Source organism: Peromyscus leucopus, chromosome 20 (assembly GCF_004664715.2).
Source record: "Peromyscus leucopus breed LL Stock chromosome 20, UCI_PerLeu_2.1, whole genome shotgun sequence".
NCBI lineage: Eukaryota > Metazoa > Chordata > Mammalia > Rodentia > Cricetidae > Peromyscus > Peromyscus leucopus.
Window position 1 is genome coordinate 46,536,436 of NC_051080.1, and position 21,362 is coordinate 46,557,797.

At 42.6% G+C, this 21,362-nt stretch overlaps 1 protein-coding gene across 3 annotated transcripts in view; it reads left to right on the top strand.

Moving 5' to 3' along the window:
• Positions 1-15,662, top strand: part of Fzd6 (frizzled class receptor 6) — a 34,348-nt gene extending 18,686 nt beyond the window's left edge. For all 3 annotated transcript variants that reach the window (XM_037197744.1, XM_028879232.2, XM_028879233.2), the window contains exons 3-7: positions 2,317-2,513; positions 9,677-10,694; positions 12,695-12,843; positions 13,660-14,088; positions 15,208-15,662. In XM_037197744.1, coding sequence (XP_037053639.1) covers positions 2,317-2,513; positions 9,677-10,694; positions 12,695-12,843; positions 13,660-14,088; positions 15,208-15,376 — 1,962 coding nt within the window. In that variant the 3' untranslated portion in view covers positions 15,377-15,662. The remainder of the gene's footprint in view (positions 1-2,316; positions 2,514-9,676; positions 10,695-12,694; positions 12,844-13,659; positions 14,089-15,207) is intronic.
• Positions 15,663-21,362: the final 5,700 nt, after the last annotated feature.

Below are 21,362 nucleotides of genomic sequence, written 5' to 3' on the forward strand. Positions count from 1 at the left end.
AGGACACCATCTGGTGCAGACCTGTACAAGTTGTCTCAGTCTCTCTGCGTTCATAGGTGCCTAGATCATTGATTAAGAGGACCTTGTTTTCTTGGTGGCCTCCATCCCCTCTGGCTGGTACACTCTTTCAGCCTCCTTTTCTGCCAGGGTCCCTGATCCCTGACAGGAGGGATTTGATGGAGACATCCCTTTTAGGACTGAGTGTCTCAAGGTCTCACTCTCTGCATAATGTCTGGCTGTGGGTCTCTGTATTTGTTCCCATCTGCTGCAGGAGGAGTTTCTCTGGACACACTGTACTTTTTAATTTGAAAGTTAATTTTTAAAATTCCTTCCAGGGCCAAAAATGTCATTATTTTACCCTAACCTAAATATTTGGCTAGATATAGAATTCTGTATTGAAAGTGACTTTCCCTCTGAACTTTAGAATTATTTCTTCATTGCCTTTTGGCGCCTGATAGATTATCAAATATTTAGGTATGTCCTCCTTTGGACACAGTTGTGACCCTTTCTTTGCTGGCCCATTGCTTTGTTTTAGGCATGCTTTGCCATTCATTGTCCATCCATCCTCTGCACAGGCATTCATTATTTATATATGTGTATGTATATGACATCACTGGGTAGCAGACACTACTGTAGACTCTGGGGATACAGCAGTGACTGGAACAGACTTCCTTCCCACCTTTAATTTCAGCTAGTGGTCAAGGCCAACGTTAAGAAACAGCAGTACAGAACCACTCCTTAGACAGGTAAGGACAAGCTGCAGGAAGGGGTGGGAAGAGACAGACTGTTTCAGACAGGTGGGTAGAGGATGTCTCCAGGAGACAGGCGAGCAGACTCTAGTGAGGTCAGAAGTCACGACTGAGGCAGAAGGAAAGGACAGAATGTGAAACCACTTGTGACAGCCGTCACACCAAGTCCCATGGCAAACCCTGAGTCTTTATTCTGTTTACAGCAAAACCAGCACACTTCCTCTTGCTGAAGATCTTTTCCTTTTGTCTTACAGGATACCAATTTTTTTGGATCCCTACCCACCTCACTGCCTGCTCCTTTTTAGGTCTTCTATTTGTTGATTCTAAATAAAGAAATGCTCTAGAGATCAGATCCTGATCCCCTTGCACCAGAACACTGCTCCAGGGAAACCCACCAGCACTACCTCTCTGGTGCACTCCAGATGTGAACATCTGCTTCCTGACAGCTCCATTTGGCTTCACCAAGCACCTCACACTCAGCCCATTTACAACATAATTCAGACCCACTGTCCTTCACACAGTCTCCCAATCGTCCAGATCTCATGATGCTCAAGCTGTTCAGGCCAAGAATCTTGAAAAGAATGAAAGAATTCATTCTTTTTATACCCAGTCTGTCCATAAATCCTACAATTCTTCCTTCAAAATATATTTCAAATTCGGCCACTTCCCATTATTACCACCCAGTGGAAGTCACTGTGCCCGCCCTTTCTAGCCCACTGCAGAGGCCCTCTGGGCCTCACTACCCCATGCTTGCTAATCTTACATCTACAGCCATCCATAGTCCCACAAACGTGATTCTTTAAGATCTAAGTCTGCCCTTGTTCGAGGACTCCAAAAGAACCGTCAGAGGCTTCACCGTGCCCCGCCGGCCTCCCCCGCCGGCACTGGTTCCCGTCCGTCTCCTGCATTGCTCTCCTTTGCTTGTCCCCATCCATGGTGCTTCTGCCTCAGTCTTTACACTATGCCTCAGTTGTGACTTCTGACCTCACTAGAGTCTGCTCGCCTGTCTCCTGGAGACATCCTCTACCCACCTATCTGAAACAGTCTGTTTCTTCCCACCCCTTCCTGCAGCTTGTCCTTACCTGTCTAAGGAGTGGTTCTGTACTGCTGTTTCTTAACGTTGGCCTTGACCACTAGCTGAAATTAAAAGAGGGAAGGAAGTCTGTTCCAGTCGCTGCTGTATCCCCAGAGTCTACAGTAGTGTCTGCTACCCTGTGTGTGTGTGTGTGTGTGTGTGTGTGTGTGTGTGTGTGTATACATATATATATGTGTGTGTGTGTGTGTGTATATATATATATCTGAATGATGAATGCCTGTGCAGATGGGATGAATGAACAATGATAAAGCATTTCTTCTAAAAATAAAAAAGGTATAACCTATAAAATAACTTCCACCTTGTAGGAAGAACTCATACATATCTAACAGACTAAAAAGTTCCTACCTCAAAATGTAACCATATTGAAAGAAAGAGTTAAAGACTCATTTGGAAGATAAGTAAAAAGGTATATGCTTTAAGCATTTGTGATTAACATTTTTCTAACTGTGTCTTTCTATGTTTTCTTAATAGCACTTTCTGCCTCTTGCAAATCTGGAATGTTCACCAAATGTTGAAATATTCCTTTGCCAAGCTTTCATACCAACCTGCACAGAGCAAATCCATGTGGTTCCACCTTGTCGTAAATTATGTGAGACAGTATATTCTGATTGCAAAAACTTAATTGACACTTTTGGGATCTGGTGGCCTGAAGAACTTGAATGTAACAGGTAAATTATGTTTTTCACTGAAAGTTGAAAATACAAATACTGAATATTTTTAGTATTTTTAGCTACCCATGATATTACTAACATTGACTCACACTTGGGCACAATGGTGGTAAGCACTGTAGACCTACCTATTGGTTAGCAATCTACAGACTTAGTTTTTGCTCTCAGGGAACTTACGGTGAGGGAGAAGGGGCAGATAATAATCGAGTAGTTCTGCTAGTAAATGCAGTAATGACTGAGACACAGCAAAGGCGAGAGCGTGATTAGAACTGGGGCTGGGGAGGGTCAAGAAGGAGTTGACTGTCACCTAAACTGTGACAGATACGGCTGAGTTACTTCGGTGATGGGAGAGGGGAAGAGCATTCCAGACACCAGGAGCAGCTTGTCCAGATACCTTGTGATGGGAAAGCTCTTGGCACAGTAGGGCGTTGAAATGCCATGAGGAGCTGAGCACAGTGGCACAGGCCTATAATCTGAGTGCTCCTCAGGAGGCTGTGCCAGGGGATCGGGACTTCAAGGCTATCTTGTGAGACCCTGTCTCGAAAATAAAATAATAAGAACAACTGTGGTACAAGATAAAGAGAGAAGCAGCAGTCAGGCCCTCCAGGTGCACAACACTGTCTCCTGCCGGGGGCAGGGGTCCCCAGTGTGCCAGGGTCGGAATGGCTTCTGTGCAGGTCAGGGCGCTCCTGCTGCGGGCCCATGAGGGATGTTGGAAAGCTCTCCTTGGCAGTTCACCTCAGGACTCCAGGCTGCCTCCCTTTTCCAGCGCTGATGAGTAGGGAGTTCACCTCAGCTGCCTCTGCGAGTAGCCCTATACATCCGGGTGTTTTGTTTTGTTTTGTTTGTTTGTCAAGATGTCAGTCATTTGGTCACAACTGGACTGACTAATAAGGAGAGTGTGAATGTGTGTCCAGGAGGAGGAATCCAAGGATGAGGAAGTACCTGGTCCAGCCACTGTGGAGGAGCAGTCGCTCCTTTACTGGAGTGCTGGGGGCAGAGGCTGGACTGTGGGGCTGAGAGGGATGGAGGGGTGGAGAATAAAGTCAGACACGTGCACAGTCTTCAGGAAACCTGGTGTTGAAACAGAAAGAGGGTGTGGCTGCTGGAGGGACTCAGAAGATTTCCTAGTGAGGTAAGTGGGGAGAAAGAGAAAGCACAGAGGTCAACATCGGGACTTTATCTGTGGTAGAGTTTCATTGGACAGATTTAGTACAAGATAAAGGAACAATAACTGACTACTGTAAGAACTTCAGATCAAGGGAAAGACAGCCATACACAACAAGAAGAAACAGTCAATAGAGTCTTCTGAGGAGGAGATAGGATCCCAAGCACAAATGTGACAGGCAGGAGGCGCCTCCATCCTAGTGGTGGGATGGGTCAGGGTGGCCCTGAATGGTTGGGTTGTATGGTTACCAAGATGCTTGGAGGACTTCTGCCTGCTCGTATCCGTTGGAAGTAGCTGGTGTCTGGGTCCTGTTGAATCTGGGAGGTGGTTATAAATTTGAAAGGCGGCAGGTGGAGTAGACTGTCGAGGCACTGTGGGTAATCCTGAATTTGTAGTGGATACTCTGGTCTGTGGAGACATTCTGCAGCAGTGGTGGGATGCTGGGGCCTGTTACCTGGGGAACAGGTATTTGGGATTAATCTGTGGTTGAAGATTTATCAGATGGATACAGTGCAAAGATGAGAAAGGGTAACATGAGAGGCTGCAGAGAACATTTGTTGTTCTTATAGAGAACCCGGGTTCGACTCCCAAGCACCCACATGACAGCTCACAACTGTCCATTACTCTTGTTTCAGGGGATCTGATGCCCTCTGTTAGCCTCTGAGGGCACTAGGCATCCACATAAAGAAATGGACGCAAAACACTTGCATACATAAAATGAGTAATAGAAAGAAAGAGTGAGAGGAAAGAATAATGAAAAGGATATTCAACATTAGTCAGTCTGTGACTGCCTAAATGGATGAGGACTGAGGTGGAAACAGGATGTCCCTGTGAGGTTTAAAAAGGCATTGTAGACAGTTTATAAACACACCCTAAGATTGGAGCTTACAGACCACTGGCAAGATGCCTGAGCTGATTTTTGAAGCTAGCGCACCCCTACAGAAAACAGCCAGATTCCTAGGTCACCATAACTAAAGACAGCTGAAGTGGTTCTGGATTATCTTTGGAGAGAAGGAAGTTAAGAAGCCAGAGTTTAATGAGTAGTTCACAAAGAGGTCAAATCCCTGAGGATGATACCGGCAGGAGGGGAGAGGAGAGAACCCCAGATCCCCCTCGGTCTTCATGCCTGCTTACTGTATGCCCTCCTGGCCTAAGCTGAAGATAGAGCAGGGAAGAATTCCCATTGTCCTGGATCTTACAACTTAGTGGCAGGAGGATGACATTAATAAATTCTAGGTGTACTCAGAGGTGATGTCGGTGGGAAAGATGCTTGCTCTTTCTGGGATTGCCTGCACAGTTTTAAAGCATAAAGGTCATGAATCACAAAAACATGAGTGGTATTGAAGCTGACATTTCCCCCTCTTTTGGAGTTTTAATTTTGTAAAGTTTGATTTTGTTGAGAAACATTGTTTTCTTATACCAAATCAAATTTGTTTTGTGTTTGAAATGCCCGATACATTGCATTGGAAAATAGAATCTCCATTTTTTTTAAAAAAAAAACTTGTGTAAACCCAATGTCAAACCATATATCACTAGTATAAAGCAGACAAACCTCTTTTTTTAAACTACTGATGATTTGATCACTAGAAATACTCTAATTTCTCCCTGGATGTTAGAACAGTCTTTAAAGTTTTATGGCATCTTACTCTGCAAATACAAAAGCAGGAGAATTTCTGACTAGAGCTCTTGTCCTCGCCTGCTGGAAGCTTTAACGCACCCACACAGGCAGCTTCTGTTCGACTCTGGGACTCTGGAAGAACGACACACTTAGGCTCTGGGTTCCCAGGACAGCGCCTCCGCCCTTCCAAGTGCCTTTGCTTTGGAACGGTGGGGAACGCTCTTCAGTCCTTGGAGGCCCAGGTCCCCAGCTTGTCAGGGCCGGACACGCTTCTTATGCAGGACTGTGTTGCCGGTGGTCAGTGTGTCTCCTTCTAACCACACCTCCTCCCCGTCCTCTCTCTCCTGTCTTTCCCTGTAGCACAGCCTATCCAGTACACAGTGGGAGAGTCCTGGGGTCTCATTCCGTACCTATCCAGGACACAGTGGGAGAGTCCTGGGGTCTTATTCCGTGCCTATCCAGTACACAGTGGGAGAGTCCTGGGGTCTCATTCCGTACCTATCCAGGACACAGTGGGAGAGTCCTGGGGTCTTATTCCGTGCCTATCCAGGACACAGTGGGAGAGTCCTGGGGTCTTATTCCGTGCCTATCCAGTACACAGTGGGAGAGTCCTGGGGTCTCATTCCGCACCTATCCAGTACACAGTGGCAGAGTCCTGGGGTCTCGTTCCACACCTATCCAGGACACAGTGGGAGAGTCCTGGGGTCTCATTCCACACCTATCCAGGACACAGTGGGAGAGTCCTGGGGTCTTATTCCGTGCCTATCCAGTACACAGTGGCAGAGTCCTGGGGTCTCGTTCCACTTTCTTCCCCTCATTCTCTGTCTTCGATGGCCACACCGTCTCCATCACTGTGTGCCTGTCCCGTTTTCAAGACAACACACTTGGGCCGCAATGAAGGCTTGTGCTGCTCTTGCAGAGAGCCGGAGTGTGGGTCCCAGCACCCGTATCAGGTGCCTCCCAGCCGCTTGTCATGCAGCCTTCTGGAGGTCTTCACCTTCGTGGGCACCGCAGTCACATGCACACACATGGACCCACAGTTTTAAATGAGAAAATCCATGAGCAGGTGCCTCCACCACCCAGAATACTGTGATGGAGTTTTAAGTTATTGCTGCATTCCATAATGAAAATGATGCAAAAGTGCTCACTTAATGTGTTTTTATAATGTGAACCATCCTACTGTGTCAGGATCAAAATGCTACTTGTGTTTCTTATATATACCATCACACCATACTAATGTAATCTATTTAGGCAAGGTAAAATTGTCTATTAGATATGAGTCTCAGGAATACATTTTTTTCACCTAAATAAATTCCATCTCGGCCTTTCTGTGACAGTGAATAAATGTGATTGATGTGATTAATATTGTGTAGGTCTGACCAACCGCTGTTACAGTTCACAGTAAGAAAACAGGATTTAAAGCTAGGCATGGTGGTGCACTCATGTAATACCAACTCAGGACCCAGGGTAGGAGGACCCAAGTTGAAGGCCAGCCTGAGGTATGTACCAGGTTTAGGCTTAGGCTAGCCTGGTCTACACAGTGACAGCTTGGAGAGGGTTTTAAGCACAGTTAATTATGAATGATCCTTCCAATTCATTGAACTTTACACTTTAATGTTCATTATTTTGTTTCCTATTCTATAGACATTAGGAGTTTAGAATTTTAAATATTTTGTTTATATAGTGAAATCTCACACAGTAAGTTGGGGAAGGCTGGTTTTTTGTTTTGTGTTGTTTATCGCCAGGCTGAAGAAAGTATAGAACCTTTGTGGAATTCACACATTCTGGTAGATGCATAATCATTTTCCAAAACAATTTATTAATATGTGGTAAATTGTAAATGCCCATATCCTAAATCTGAGAAATTGTCTATAGAAACTCCTAACAAATTCTGAGCCATCCACAAGAATATCAGTTATTCCTTCTAAAAACCCTATTGTGGTGGGTGATTTGTGCATGCCGTAGTGTATGGGTGGAGGTCAGAGGACACTGTGGGCTCAGGTCTGTCCTTCCACCATGGGGGTCCTGGAGATTGAACTTAGATCGTCGGGGTTGGCCCCAAGCATCTTTACTTGTTGAGCCACTTACGGGCCCCCATTTTTTAAAGTAGAAAAATATCTGAATGTCCATCATGAAAGAACAATTAGCAATTGTGATGCACTTACACACTGAACTACTACTATATTAGGTTGATAAAATGAACACAGCTGACTCACACCTGTCGATATTAATAAACTGAGAAAATTGTGTTGCATGTAGAAAGCGAAGTTATGGCATGATGCCATTTATATACAGTTCAGGACCTGTGAAACTACTAGACAAGGTTATGGCTAGTAAATAATACAGTAAAATATCCTCAGATGCTTGAGGAGAATAAAAACCAAATTTCTGTTAGTGAATGCTCTTGAGAAGAAAGAAAAGGGAGTAAGATGTGACGGAAGGAGTCCTGACCATGTGTGTAATATTATATTGCTTTACTTCAAAGACACTAAGCATGATGGGCAGTGGTGGCACATGCCTTTAATTCCAGCACTCAGGAGGCAGAGACAGGCGGATCTCTGTGAGTTCGAGGCCAGCCTGGGTCCAAAGGCTCCAAAGCTACACAGAGAAACCCTATCTTAAAAAACCAGAGCGGGCCAGGAAAAAGACACTAAGCAGAACTAAACTGAATGATGTTACATTTCAATAAAGTTGCAAGATTTTGAGTATTCATTTTACAGGAATGTATTTCTATCTCCCTGTCTTTGTTTTGAGACAGAGTCTCACTGTGTAGCCCTGACTATCCTGGATCTCACTCTGTAGACCAGGCTGGTCTCCAGTTCACAGAGATCAGCCTGCCTCTGCCTCCTGAATCCTGAGATCAAGGTGTTCGCCACTACACCAAGCACTTATTCTATCTATCTATCTATCTATCTATCTATCTATCTATCTATCTATCTATATCTATATCTATATCTATATATATATATATATATAGATATATATATATAGATATATATATATATATCTCCCCCACCCCCTCTCTCTTTCTGTCTTTCTCCTTCAAAAAGTATTTTATTGGGGCTTGAGTGATGGCTCAGAGGTTAAGAGCACTGACTGTTCTTCCAGAGGACCCGGTTTCATTCCCAGCACCAACATGGCAGCTCACAACTGTCTGTAACTCCAGTTCCAGGGGATCTGGCATCTTCACACAGACATACATGTAAGCAAAGCATCAATGCACATATAAAATACATAAATTTTTTAAAGTATGTTATTGATATTTATGAGTGTTTTGCCTGCCCGTATGTCTGTGCAGCATGTGTGTGCAGTGCCCACAGATGCCAAAGGAGGGCGTCTAATCCTCTAGGACTGGATTTACACAAAGTCCCTAACTGCCATGACAGTGCTGGAAATCAAACTCAGGTCCTCTGGAAGAGGAGCCAGTGCCTTAACCACTGAGCAACCTCTCCACCCTCTTATTCTCTATTTTAATCTTAGTTTGTTTTATTTTGGATGCATTCTCATTGTTTTTAAAGCATATAGACCCTTCAAAGTAATACCAGTGTGCACAAATTCAGCTCAGTGGTAAAGTTCTATATAGAAGAGAATTATCTGTGTGTTGTTCAAATTAGTCCACGAGCAAAGAGGCTGACAGCCAGTCAAACCAGTGATAATGAGTCAAGCTGGTCCGCAACCTGTGTCGTGATGGTGGTCCTGTCCTTCTTTTAAGAATGTAAGCTCTACCCTGTCACTCTCCTTAGCCATCCTAGTTTTATTCCCCTTGATCACGTGATTGATCAGGAATTGCTCTGAGCCTTAGAGAAAGGAAGCAGGGTAGGATGGAGCTCAGTGGAAAGAGCGCTTGTCTAGCAGGCGCTGTCCCACACTCAGACAAAGAAAAGCCAGTTTCCTTGGGTTTTATATTTCACATGCCATTATTAAGCAGGCCAGTATTTTGTCTGGAGATTACCGAAATAAGTAAATTATACATTCTCTTAAATATTCAGTCTTAAAGGCAGAAAATATTTAAAATTATGACTTGACTGATTATTTTCCAAGGATATAGATTTTTATGATTTTCTGTCTTCATGTTGATATATTTAAGTGAGCTGAGGCTTTGTGAACAACCATAGTTTTTAGTCAATTTCAAAACTCTAACCAACCCTGAATCACTCAGCCTTACATGTCTCCCATCAACTGTGAATGCAACAAGACCATGGTTTACACTGGGAAAGTGTAAGATAAAGTGGGGGTGGGTCTGAGAGGAGTTAGGGGGACAGAGAGGTGAATATGATCAGAATACTTTGTATGCATGTATGAAATTCAAAAGAATTAATGAAAAATTGTATTTAAAGACTGATGACCTCACATATTGAGTTTTTGTGATCTTTACAGATTGCCACACTGTGATGACTCTGGTCCCATAACTCCTGATCCACACACAGAGCTCCTTGGTCCTCAGAGGAAAACTGAACAAGTCCCAAGAGACATTGGCTTTTGGTGCCCAAAGCATCTCAAGGTTTCAGGAGAGCAAGGCTATAAGTTCCTGGGGATTGACCAGTGTGCCCCTCCGTGCCCCAACATGTATTTTAAAAGTGATGAGCTGGACTTTGCCAAAAGTTTCATAGGAATAGTTTCAATATTTTGTCTTTGTGCAACTCTGTTCACATTTCTTACATTTTTAATTGATGTTAGAAGATTCAGATACCCAGAGAGACCAATTATCTATTACTCTGTCTGCTACAGCATTGTCTCTCTCATGTACTTTGTTGGGTTTTTGCTGGGCAATAGCACGGCTTGTAATAAGGCAGACGAGAAGCCGGAGCTCGGGAACACAGTCGTTCTGGGCTCGAAGAATAAGGCTTGCAGCGTGGTGTTTATGTTTTTGTATTTTTTCACAATGGCTGGCACTGTGTGGTGGGTGATTCTCACCATCACTTGGTTCCTAGCCGCAGGAAGAAAGTGGAGTTGTGAAGCCATTGAGCAGAAGGCGGTGTGGTTCCATGCGGTTGCCTGGGGCATGCCCGGCTTCCTGACCGTCATGCTGCTCGCTATGAACAAAGTCGAGGGGGACAACATTAGCGGGGTTTGCTTCGTGGGCCTCTATGACCTGGATGCCTCTCGGTACTTTGTCCTCTTGCCTCTGTGCCTCTGTGTGTTTGTTGGGCTGTCTCTCCTCTTAGCTGGCATCATTTCCTTAAATCACGTTCGACAAGTTATACAACATGATGGCCGGAACCAAGAGAAACTGAAGAAATTCATGATTCGAATCGGAGTCTTCAGTGGCCTGTATCTTGTGCCCTTAGTGACACTTCTTGGTTGCTATGTCTATGAACTAGTGAACAGGATCACCTGGGAGATAACTTGGTTCTCAGATCATTGTCGCCAGTACCGCATCCCGTGCCCTTATCAGGTAGGAGCTACCATTTGGATTATGCCTCTATTTACTTTTCGTGTTCCTGGAAATGCACTTGTATTAATCATGGTCAGAAAATTAGATTTCGGTTTGAGAAGACCTAACAGACACAGGGAGTCCTTCCCTGTGTGCCAGTCAGGCTGGGTGACAGGCTGAAGCCCTTCCCTGTGCACGGGTCAGGCTGGGCGACAGACTGAAGTCCTTCCCTGTGCTCGGGTCAGGCTGGGCGACAGGCTGAGTTCACTCCTCAAGCAGTAGTTCTAATTACAGTTATGATACAGTGAGTCTCTTGTAGTTATTTTAAGCATTGAATTGAAAACAACAATTAAATTGGGTTATAAAAGCAGATTAACAATCATGAAGAATAGGCCTCACCAGAGGGATAAAAGGAAAAGTAAATTCTCCTGAACTGGAGAGGTTTACTGTTTTTTTCCCAACTCCTTTGGTAGGAAACCATGTTTGGGTTTAACCTTTTGTGCCGTGTATGCTTCTAAAAACAGAACTTGATTTCTGCCCATCCCATCCTGTCATTCTTAACAGAGAAAAACCACACAATTGAAAATAGGTTTCATGTGGCTCTGGTGCTTATGATTAGTATAAGGTGCTGTTTTTAAAATGAAAAATTGCAAATTCATGAAAATATATTTTTAAGTAAAATAAATGTTAACAGTATGCAGTATGCCTATACTTAGGAGGCTGAGGTAGGAGAATGGTTGAGTTTGAAGTCAGCCTGGGCAATATAGTAAGACTGTCTTGAATAAAGTAATTAATATTGAGGGTTCTGCCTGCCTGGGATGTAGCTTAGTGGCAGAGTCCTTGCATAGTGTGAGTAAGGTCCTGGGATGTATTGGACAGCTTCTCTCCCTCCCTCCCTCCTCCCTCCCTCCCTCCCTCCCTCCCTCCCTCCCTCTCTCCCTCCCTCCCTCTCTCTCTCCCTCCCTCCCTCCCTCCCTTTCTCCTCCCTCCCTCCCTCTCTCCCTCCTTCCCTCTCTCCCTATTCTTCCTGTTCTTTGGCTCCTCCTATAGACTCATTTAAATCTATAAGGATGAGCACTACAGCATTTTTTGCAGTTGGAACAGTTGGTTACTTAGGGAAGTAACCTAAGGATGCTGCAATAGGGGCTGGTTGAGTGAGGTAGAACTCACAAAGGAACAAGCCTTGAAAAGCAAAGCTCTGTCTGCTGGTGTGCGTGGGGCTCCTAGGCATATTGATTAGCACAAAAAACAAGATACAGTGCAATCTCTGCAATACTTTTATACTTGAACACTTACTATAGTATTTGAAAATGTATGCTTTAAACAACAGTATGATTTTACTTTTTATGAAATTTCTACATTTTCACATCTTACTAATAGTTGTTTTGTGGCAGACAAACAAATTTTAATATCATGTGCACTGGTGCAGAAGGACTAGAAAATAAGAGTTTGGTTAGTTTTTAGTTTTTCCTTCTTATGCATATGAGTGTTTGCCTGCACGTGTGGATATGGCCACATGTACGTTTGGTGCCGCAAAGGACAGGGGAGGGCGCTGGAGCGGAGCTGTGGATGGTCGTGACCACCACGTGGTGCTGGGACCCGAACCCGAGTCCTCTGCAAGGGCAGCCGGTGCTCCCGACTGCCGAGCCGTCCCTAGCCCCTAAGTATGTCTTAAACGTAGATATAGTGAAGGGAAATAGTTAAATACTCACAGACAAATACTTTAGCAATTATGAGAGGCCACTTGACCAATAGGAGAGGGAAAGGTCAAGAGGTCATGCAAAGATTCTGAAAATCATAAGTATTTTTCTCTGTGAGAGCCATATTTTGATATACATATAAGTTCCTTGTTCAGAACTTCATAAAAATGTATTGAACTTAAAATGTTGTTCCTTATATTATTTATTCGAACCTTTTGCAGTAGAACAGACTGAAGATTTATAATTTGCTCAAACTTTACTTTGACAATGCAGATTTTTTTTTCCATTTTAAATATGTTATCATTTATTTTGTTTTTGTAGGCAAACACAGAAGCTCGACCAGAATTGGCTTTATTTATGATAAAATACCTGATGACATTAATTGTTGGCATCTCTGCGGTCTTCTGGGTTGGAAGTAAAAAGACGTGCGCAGAGTGGGCCGGGTTCTTTAAACGGAACCGCAAACGAGAGTAAGTGCGGCTGTCCATCCTAAGATTGGTTTAAAGTAAACAAACAAAATTCCCATGTTTTCTACCTAAAATCATAACGGTTCAAAACATTGATATTCTGTAATATCAATACTTACTTAGGAGTAGATAGTTCATTTTGGTTCTTTATATGTATTGTGTATAATGTGCTGTAGATTTTTTTATTTCCCACTGATTTTATTATCACACTCTTTGTGTTACAGACTTCATAACTATAGATGGACAAGTGGGGCCTACCTGTAGCCCCCACACTTGGTGGCTAGAGGCAGGAAGATGGCAAATTTGAGGCTCATTGGGATAGCAAGACCCTGTCTGCAAAATATCTTAATTCAGAACTATATGCTTTTCTACTAATAATGTTTGAAAACTGAAAATTTCATTTAACTGGGCTTTATTATTTTCATGTTATCAGTGTGTATCTCATATTTATGTATCCATACTAACTTTACGATAACTTGTCAACTTTAATGTTAGAAGACGGGGTCATTGATTATACTGTGCCCTCTTTCTTCTGGCTTACCCCATGTTCAGCATATTTGTGTGATACAAATACAGTCAGTCTCATTGGGATGATTGTATTCCCTTGCCTTCAGTCTTTGGTTTTTGACTGTTTAATTTCTCACCAGTGTGCTGCTTCTCTTAGCAAAAGCAAAGAAGGTGTTTGCGCAAAAGATTTCAGGATCTAGGAATCCCAGATTTTATAAATGCTACAGACCGGACAGAGCTTCTAACTAAGGAGTCTATCTGTAACACTTGAGATGGCCTGAGCAAATTCTCCCTGGGTTTCCTTCCCCGCAGCCCCATCAGCGAAAGCCGGAGAGTGCTGCAGGAGTCCTGTGAGTTTTTCCTGAAGCACAATTCCAAAGTGAAACACAAGCAGAAGCACTACAAGCCAGGGTCACATAAGCTGAAGGTCATTTCCAAGTCCATGGGGACCAGCACAGGCGTGACGGCAGACCACGGCACCTCCGCTGTGGCGATCGCTGACCACGACTACTTAGGACAGGAAACTTCCACAGAAGTCCAGACCTCCCCTGAAGCGTCCGTGAAGGAGGTGAGAGCAGACAGAGCAAACCCGCCCAGAGCAAAGGACCGGGACTGTGGAGAACCTGTTTCCCCTGCAGCGTCCAGCTCCAAGCTCTCCGGGGAGCAGAACGACAGGAAAGGCCGAGCCGGCAGTGGGAAGGAGAAAAGCAGTGTGTCGGAAGGGGCTCCGAGTGAAGGAAGGTGAGGTCAGCTGTGCTTCTGAAGTTGGTGTGATTCGAAATAGAGCCTTACCCATTTTTTATTGGCACGTACTGCATCTGGGACAAAAGCATTTTATGATGAGATACCTTTACTTTTAATTCAAGGAAGTTTGATTTCAACCAATAAATATGCTACTGAATAGTTCAATTCTTAGCTTTAAGAAGAGTCTTAATGTAGGAGTTCAAGTTGGAAAATGATATTCATTTCTTATGATAGTTGTTACGAGTTATTTGACATTTAGGTAAGTGTTTAAAGTACATCTGAAGTACAGGCCAAACTGTCATCATACATCATAGCTGAGCATAGTGGTACATGCCTGTAATCCCAGTGCTGGGAAGCTGGAGTTACAAGGGTCATGAATTTGAGGCCAACCCAGGTTACACACAAGCAAGTTCAAGCCCAGCCTGGGCTATAATAGTAGCGAGAAAGAAACATCTCGAGGAAACAAAACACATTATTTCACTCTGTATCTAAGGTGATCATAAGTTTTTAACTTCTGAATATGAAAAAATATGGTGGATTTTTCCCAATGGCCAAAAGTAACCAAAGCACAGGATTGGTTATGGTTTTTGTTTTTGTTTTTTCTCAGAATGTTGACAGCTAACTACAGCAAGACCTTAAGGTTGTCCTAAGCCCTCTCAGACAGGTCTGAATATAATATAATAATATAATAATATAATAATATATAATAATATAATATAATGCTTCCGTGTACCCGGCTGTAACTAGCTAGATGCTTTATCCTCCATGGGATTGGAGCTGAGGTCTTGGTCACCATTGTATTCCTAAACTCTTAGGCTGTGTTTTAACACTGCTAAGGAATCACTAAGCTGGGAGCAGGAATCTGCCCGAGGAATTGTGTTCCCTGTGAGATATATTGTGCTCTGCCGTACAGGACAGCACTGAGTAGTTTTGAAGTCAGCAAAGGTTGTATCTGAGAAAAGGTGTTTGTAATTTGAAGTATTACCCAAAAGCTTTAGTGGATTGTCTTCTGATAGAGGTCAGAGCTGCTTGGGGGTAAATGAGCCACAGTTAGGAGGATGATTGACATCCTCTTGTGCTTCCACATATATGCGTGTCAACTTTCTTTTTTTCCAGGGTAAGTCCGAAGAGTGACGTCACTGAAACTGGCCTAGTGAAGTGCAGCAATTTGCAGGTCCCCGGTTCTTCAGAACCAGGCAGCCTCAAAGGTTCCACATCTCTACTTGTTCACTCGGCTTCTGCAGTTAGAAAAGAGCAGGGTGCTGACGGGCGTTCAGACACTTGAAGAAACTTTTATCTCATTACCCTGAAGTCAGTTCTTACTACACTGGAGACGACAATGTGTTTGTCTTTTTACAAAAACCACTGGCAGAGCAGCTCAGTGGTAGAGCATTCACCCGGAATACTTGAGGACCTGGGTTCATCTCCCAGCCCTGCAAAAAGAAAAATCACTGTTACATTCTTCTTTTGCACTTAAACCAGCTTTGTCTACTGTCTAGTTGTTTGTTTGTTTGTTCGTTTGTTTGAGACAGGGCTTCTCTTTGTATCCCTGGCTGTCCTGGAGCTCACTCTGTAGACCAGGCTGGCCTCGAACTCACCGAGATCTGCCTGCCTTGCTGGGATTAAAGGCGTGCGCCAGCACCGCTGGCTGTTTGTCTACTGTTATACTGGGGGGGGGGGGGGACAGATTTCAAGAGTAATGCAATGCATTCATACCTGAAAAACCAAAAATATCCAGGTTAATAACATTGTCAAACTGTAGGCGGTGGGGAGGGCATTAGAGGAATCTTCCTTCTATTTATGAAGATTCTTTCTTGAAAGTATTTTAAGATATTTTATGCTGTTTCATTCTTTTGATATAAACCAGGATTTTTCTGAAGTATTTAAAAGTTATCATTGAACCTTTATATGTATATATATATATTTGAAAACACACTTATATGCATTTGAACTTTTTTGAAAAATCCTAGAAAATTGATTCAAATATTTGTATGATGTTATTATAGTATTTTAGCTACTTTGCTATTACAGTAGCTGTTACACTGAATTTTTAAGAAACTTGTAAAACAGCATTCTTTTTTTGTTTGTTTGTTTGTTTTTCGAGACAGTTTCTCTGTGTAGCTTTGCGCCTTTCCTGGAACTCACTCTGTACACCAGGCTGGCCTTGAACTCACAGCGATCCGCCTGCCTCTGCCTCCCGAGTGCTGGGATTAAAGGCGTGCGCCACCACCGATAAAGAATAGGTATTACACTGAGAGGTTTGTAAGAAGCATTCACCTTTCAAAGCCCCTCCACCTTATCTTACCTGTGAGTTTTGTGAGTGTTGACATGTGAAGAGTTTCACAGGTCTCTGTGGAGATGCTGTGGAGACGGTGTCCTCCTTGTTGTCCTGCCTCCTGCTGTCTGTCTCTGACTGGAAAGCTTTCACTTGTAAATTTTTGGTTTTTTTCTGGAGCTGAGGACCAAACCCAAGGCCTTGTGACTCTACCACTGAGCTAAATCCCCAACCCCTCACTTGTAAATCTTTATAAATTACACAAAGCTATTGAGTTCCTTTTTTTTTAAGGTTTCATGACCACTCAAGATTGAATTATGGCCATTTATAGTTGCTCATACTTTTCTATTTTATTATTTTTTATCTTTTTGAGACAGGGTCTTACTATGTAGCTCTATCCAGCTGTCCTGGAACTCAGTATGTAGACCAGGCTGGCCTTAAACTCACAGAGTGCCACCTACCTCTGTCTCCCGAGTGCTGGGATTAAAGACTTGAGCCACCACACCCAGATTTCATCCTTTTTTAAAATTTAAACTTAAATTTTTATACTACTACAGACACATTGTGTTGTATCTTTTTCAGATGCTATGCAAAATTCATGTCCGCAACTCAACTTGCAAAAGAAAGTTCTAGCAATAGTAGTGAAATATAATGTGGTTTGAACAACACACTTGAAAATAATAAGGAATTTCCTTAGTTTTGTTTCTCATTAAGTATTATTTCCTGAGCAACATTTTCTTGGGTGCTTTGGGCCTGTCAGACCTTCTGCTAAAGTTTAAATTAAAATTATCATGTACTGTATGGAAAATGTTGTAAATACTAACTTTTCCACATTTGTAAACTTTGTACACAAGAACTTTTTTGTGTGATCTTTTCATCAATAAAATTTTCTTTGTACAAAGTATTGTGTTTTGTGTTGAGATGTATAGTACTGACACAGGAAATCGTGTAATTTTTTCAGGTTAATGATGGCATAACTAATAAACCAGAAGTTCCTTTTTAACTGAGGAAGAATATTTGCTTTCTGTCACAGTTTCTTGTAGCAGGCTTTCTTTTGGGCCACCAACCAGCTCCCAAATCATGACACAGAGACTTCTTATTAGTTTTGAATGCTTGGCCTTAGTTTAGGCTTGTTTTGGGATAGCTTTTTAAACTTAAATTCATCTATGTTTGGCCTCAGGGCTTTTTACTTTTCTTTCATTCTGTATGTCCTACTCCCTGGCTGGCTGGGTGGCCCCAGGTATCTCCCTCCCTCTCTCTCTCCCTCTTTTTCTCTCTCTTGAGTCTCGATTTCTCCTCCTACTTATTCTCTCTGCCCGCCAGCCCTGCCTATCCCTCTACCCGCTAGCTATTGTTATTCAGCTTTTTATTAGACCAATACGGTGCCTTAGGCAGGCAAAGCAACACATACTTACACTGCTAAACAAATGCAGCATAAACAAATGTAAAGCATCTTTACATAGTTCAAGTAATAGTCCACATTTCCCCCTTTTCTCTAAATAAAAAGGAAGGTTTTAACTTTAACAGTAAAATTATATACAGTAAACAGTTATCAAGTAAGAATTATATTTATAATATTCAGTCCCTTTGCATTTGGCAAATTTGGAAAAAGCACTCTATTATCTATCCTATCTTGATGAACCAAAGCGCTGTACTTAGTTTATGTCCTATCATAACTAATGAGAACTGTAACTATGACTATGCAGTCTTCACCTCCGTTGAAGACCCCAGAAGGATATAATATTACCTGAGTAAACAGGAAGTGAAGAACAAGCAATTTCCAAAACTATAGAAACAACAGAGACAATGGCTGCCTGGACAGTCACCCCGGATTCCTCTGCAATGTTGGGCATCCATCTTTGGCCTGCAGGCCTAGAATATCCGGCAGACTTTTCTGTGAAGTAGGAATTTTGAAGGACTGTCCTACCTTTTTTTTTTTTTTAAGTTCAGCAGTCACTTTGTGTCCTGCATGTCCAGTTTGTACAGCAACTGTCAGTGGGCAAGGAAGAGCAGTTTCTTTGCCCAAATGACTAGTTTTGCCACAATGAAAGCAAACCCCTTGTGGAGGTTCTTCAATACCCATCTTCCTTTCATGAATTAGATTGATTTTACCAGGAGCAGACGTATCTCACTGTCATAAAAAATCCTACGTTAACAAAACATTTTAAATGCCATATTCTGTAGGTCTTTGAAGCATTTGAAGATTACCTATTTAAAGCGTATCTGTTTAACCTTGAAAACATACCTAATATGACTACAAGTTTGATTATTAGAGATGACTGACTACTACCTGCATTTCTTAATTACATTATATTTTTTAATGAGTTGCATAAGCACAATACCCCAAATAACTTTGTATCAATATACCAAAATGTCTTAAACAAGAATAGAAATTTATATAGAGTATGTTCTAACAAAAATGACCTTAAATTTGTATCAATATACAAAAATCTGTACCAATGTAAAATATTTGAGATTAATAATTGTCTTTTTATCCTATATTCTTATAACCTCACTAAATGATGACAAACATCCACAACCCACCAAATGACCAAAAACCACTCACCCCACCTCTTGAGAATGTGGATCTTGTGTTCTATAGACTGCTTCCTGTTGTCTGAGGGTGATGGCATCTCCAGGGGACTCTGAGAAAATTGAGATAATGATCAAGTCCTGAGAGAATTAGTTGTAACATTTGTTGTCCGGTCTCAGAACTGTTTCCATGCAGAGGGATCAGTATATATGGCACTTGACTTGTAGCTTTTCTTGGTTTATTTCTTTATGTCTGTAGGTTTTCAGGAGGACTTCCATGTTCAAATCTGATCTCGATTACCTTGAAGGAATCCACAGGTTTTTATTTCCTGTGGAAACAAAAGTATAAACTCAGCAGGGCAGTAGTGGTCTCAGGAGGCAGTGCCAGGCAGATCTCTGTGAGTTTGAGGCCCATCTGGGCTACAGAGTGAGTTCCAGGAAAGGTGCAAAGCTATACAGAGAAACCCTGTCTCAAAAAACAAAGAGAGAAAGAAAGAGAGAGAGTCAAAAGTATAAACTCTTCCCCAACACAATACATTTTCTGAATTCCATTTTAAAGTTAAGGCATTCTTAAAGTATCTAGGCTGGTTTAATTCAGCAGTTCCTGTTACAATTCCATGTCTCTCAGCAGCTGTTGTTCACTCATCAGCACTCAAAAAATTGAAAGTCAACACACCACTATACAGGATCCAGACTCCCTGTGTGTTTCCCACCTTTACATGGCTTTTTCCCTTTATATTACTTTACTCTCTCTTTAAAGACTTTATTATTTTTAAACTATTTTTTCCTATGACTGTCTATACCCATTTTCTTTTCTTTCTTAAGCCTGCACACATTTTTATTCAAATTTATTTGAAATGCATTGGTGTGAAAGTGTCAGATCCCCTGGAACTGGAGTTACAGACAGTTGTGAGCTACCATGTGGGTGCTGGGAATCAAACCTGGGTCCTCTGGAAGAGCAGCCAGTGCTCTTAACCACTGAGCCATCTCTCCAGCCCTGTCTACACACATTTCTAAACACTTTGTAACCTGTTTAGATTATTTTTTTTCCTGCCTTTATTATGCGTCTCTAGCCTTTTCTGACACTGTAAACCAAACCTTAAATTGCTAAGCCATAACTAGGCCCTCCACCATGGCTTTGCTGGCTGGCTCTGCCCACTCCCTGGGTCCATCAGAGCTGAGCCTTAAGCCCTTTAAGCATTTAACTGGCAGCTGCGCTTAACCATCCCAGCTCTAGGAAGCCAATGCCCCACTGTGGCAGGGGTCTTTCCTTAGCTTGTTGTTTCTACTTGACATGCCCCCTACCCAAGTGCTGGCTGTGCAGCAGAGCCCTGTCCATTTGGGGTTTTTGTTTTTTTGTTTTGTTTTCAGCTTTCTCAGACCCTAAGTGAAATTTGGGCCACATGTTGGAATGCCAAATGTAGCTAGCTTTCTTTTGGGCTGCCGACCAGCTCCCAAATAATGACGCAGAGGCTTGTTAGTTATGAATGCTTGGCCTTAGTTTAGGCTTATTTTGGGCTAGCTTTATTAACTAAATTAACCTGTTTCTCTTCATCTATGTTTTTCCTTGGGTCTTTTTACCTTTCTTTCATTAGGTAAGTCCTACTCTGTGTCTGGCTGGATGGTGGCTGCCTGATTGACTGGCCTTGGGCTCCTCCCTCTCTTTCAACCTTGTTCTCTCCATCTCTCTTCTCTCTGCCCACCAGCCCCACCTATCCCTCTGCTGCCGAGCTATTGGCCATTTAGCTTTTTATTAGACCAATCAGGTGCCTTAAACAGCCAAGGTGAAACAAATGCAACACATCTTTACATCTTAAATGCAACATAAACAAATGTAACACATCTTTACATTGTTAAACAAATGTATCAAAAATAAATGTAACACATCTTTGCCTAAAGTAATATTCCACAACAGTTCCTTTCCAAAGTATAAATTATGTAGTTATGTTTTCTATAACATGTTAGAGCCAATGGGAGACCTGCTAGGTAAGACAAAGGGAACCAGGACCCCATGTGTCTGTTTCCAAGAATGGATTGGGTCATTTGAACAAACCTCCTCAGTAAATCGATGCAGTGAAGCAATATTGCTTTCCAGATACTGGAAAGCTGATGGAGTAGTGAGGAAATGTCAGGGTAAGATCTGGGAGGAGGGGAATTCCCTTCACCAGCGCCAGTGTTTGCAGCTTCTTTTGTCTGGGGCAATTAGCTGATAAGAAGTGTTGCTGAGAAGTGGACATGTTATGGAAAAAGCCTCAGAGACTGAAGTTGTGACAAGGAGAAAAGGGACAGTACCTGCCATAAATTTAGGATTGTGACCTCAACAGGCTGAAAACAACTACTTCACGCTCTCTGGTTAGGAGAGAAAAAACTCTGACACTAGATTAAGGTAGTTCTGCCTGAGGAACCCGCACATAACAGACAGAAGCAGATGAAAACCCTTTGGAGGAAGAGAGTTATTGTTGGA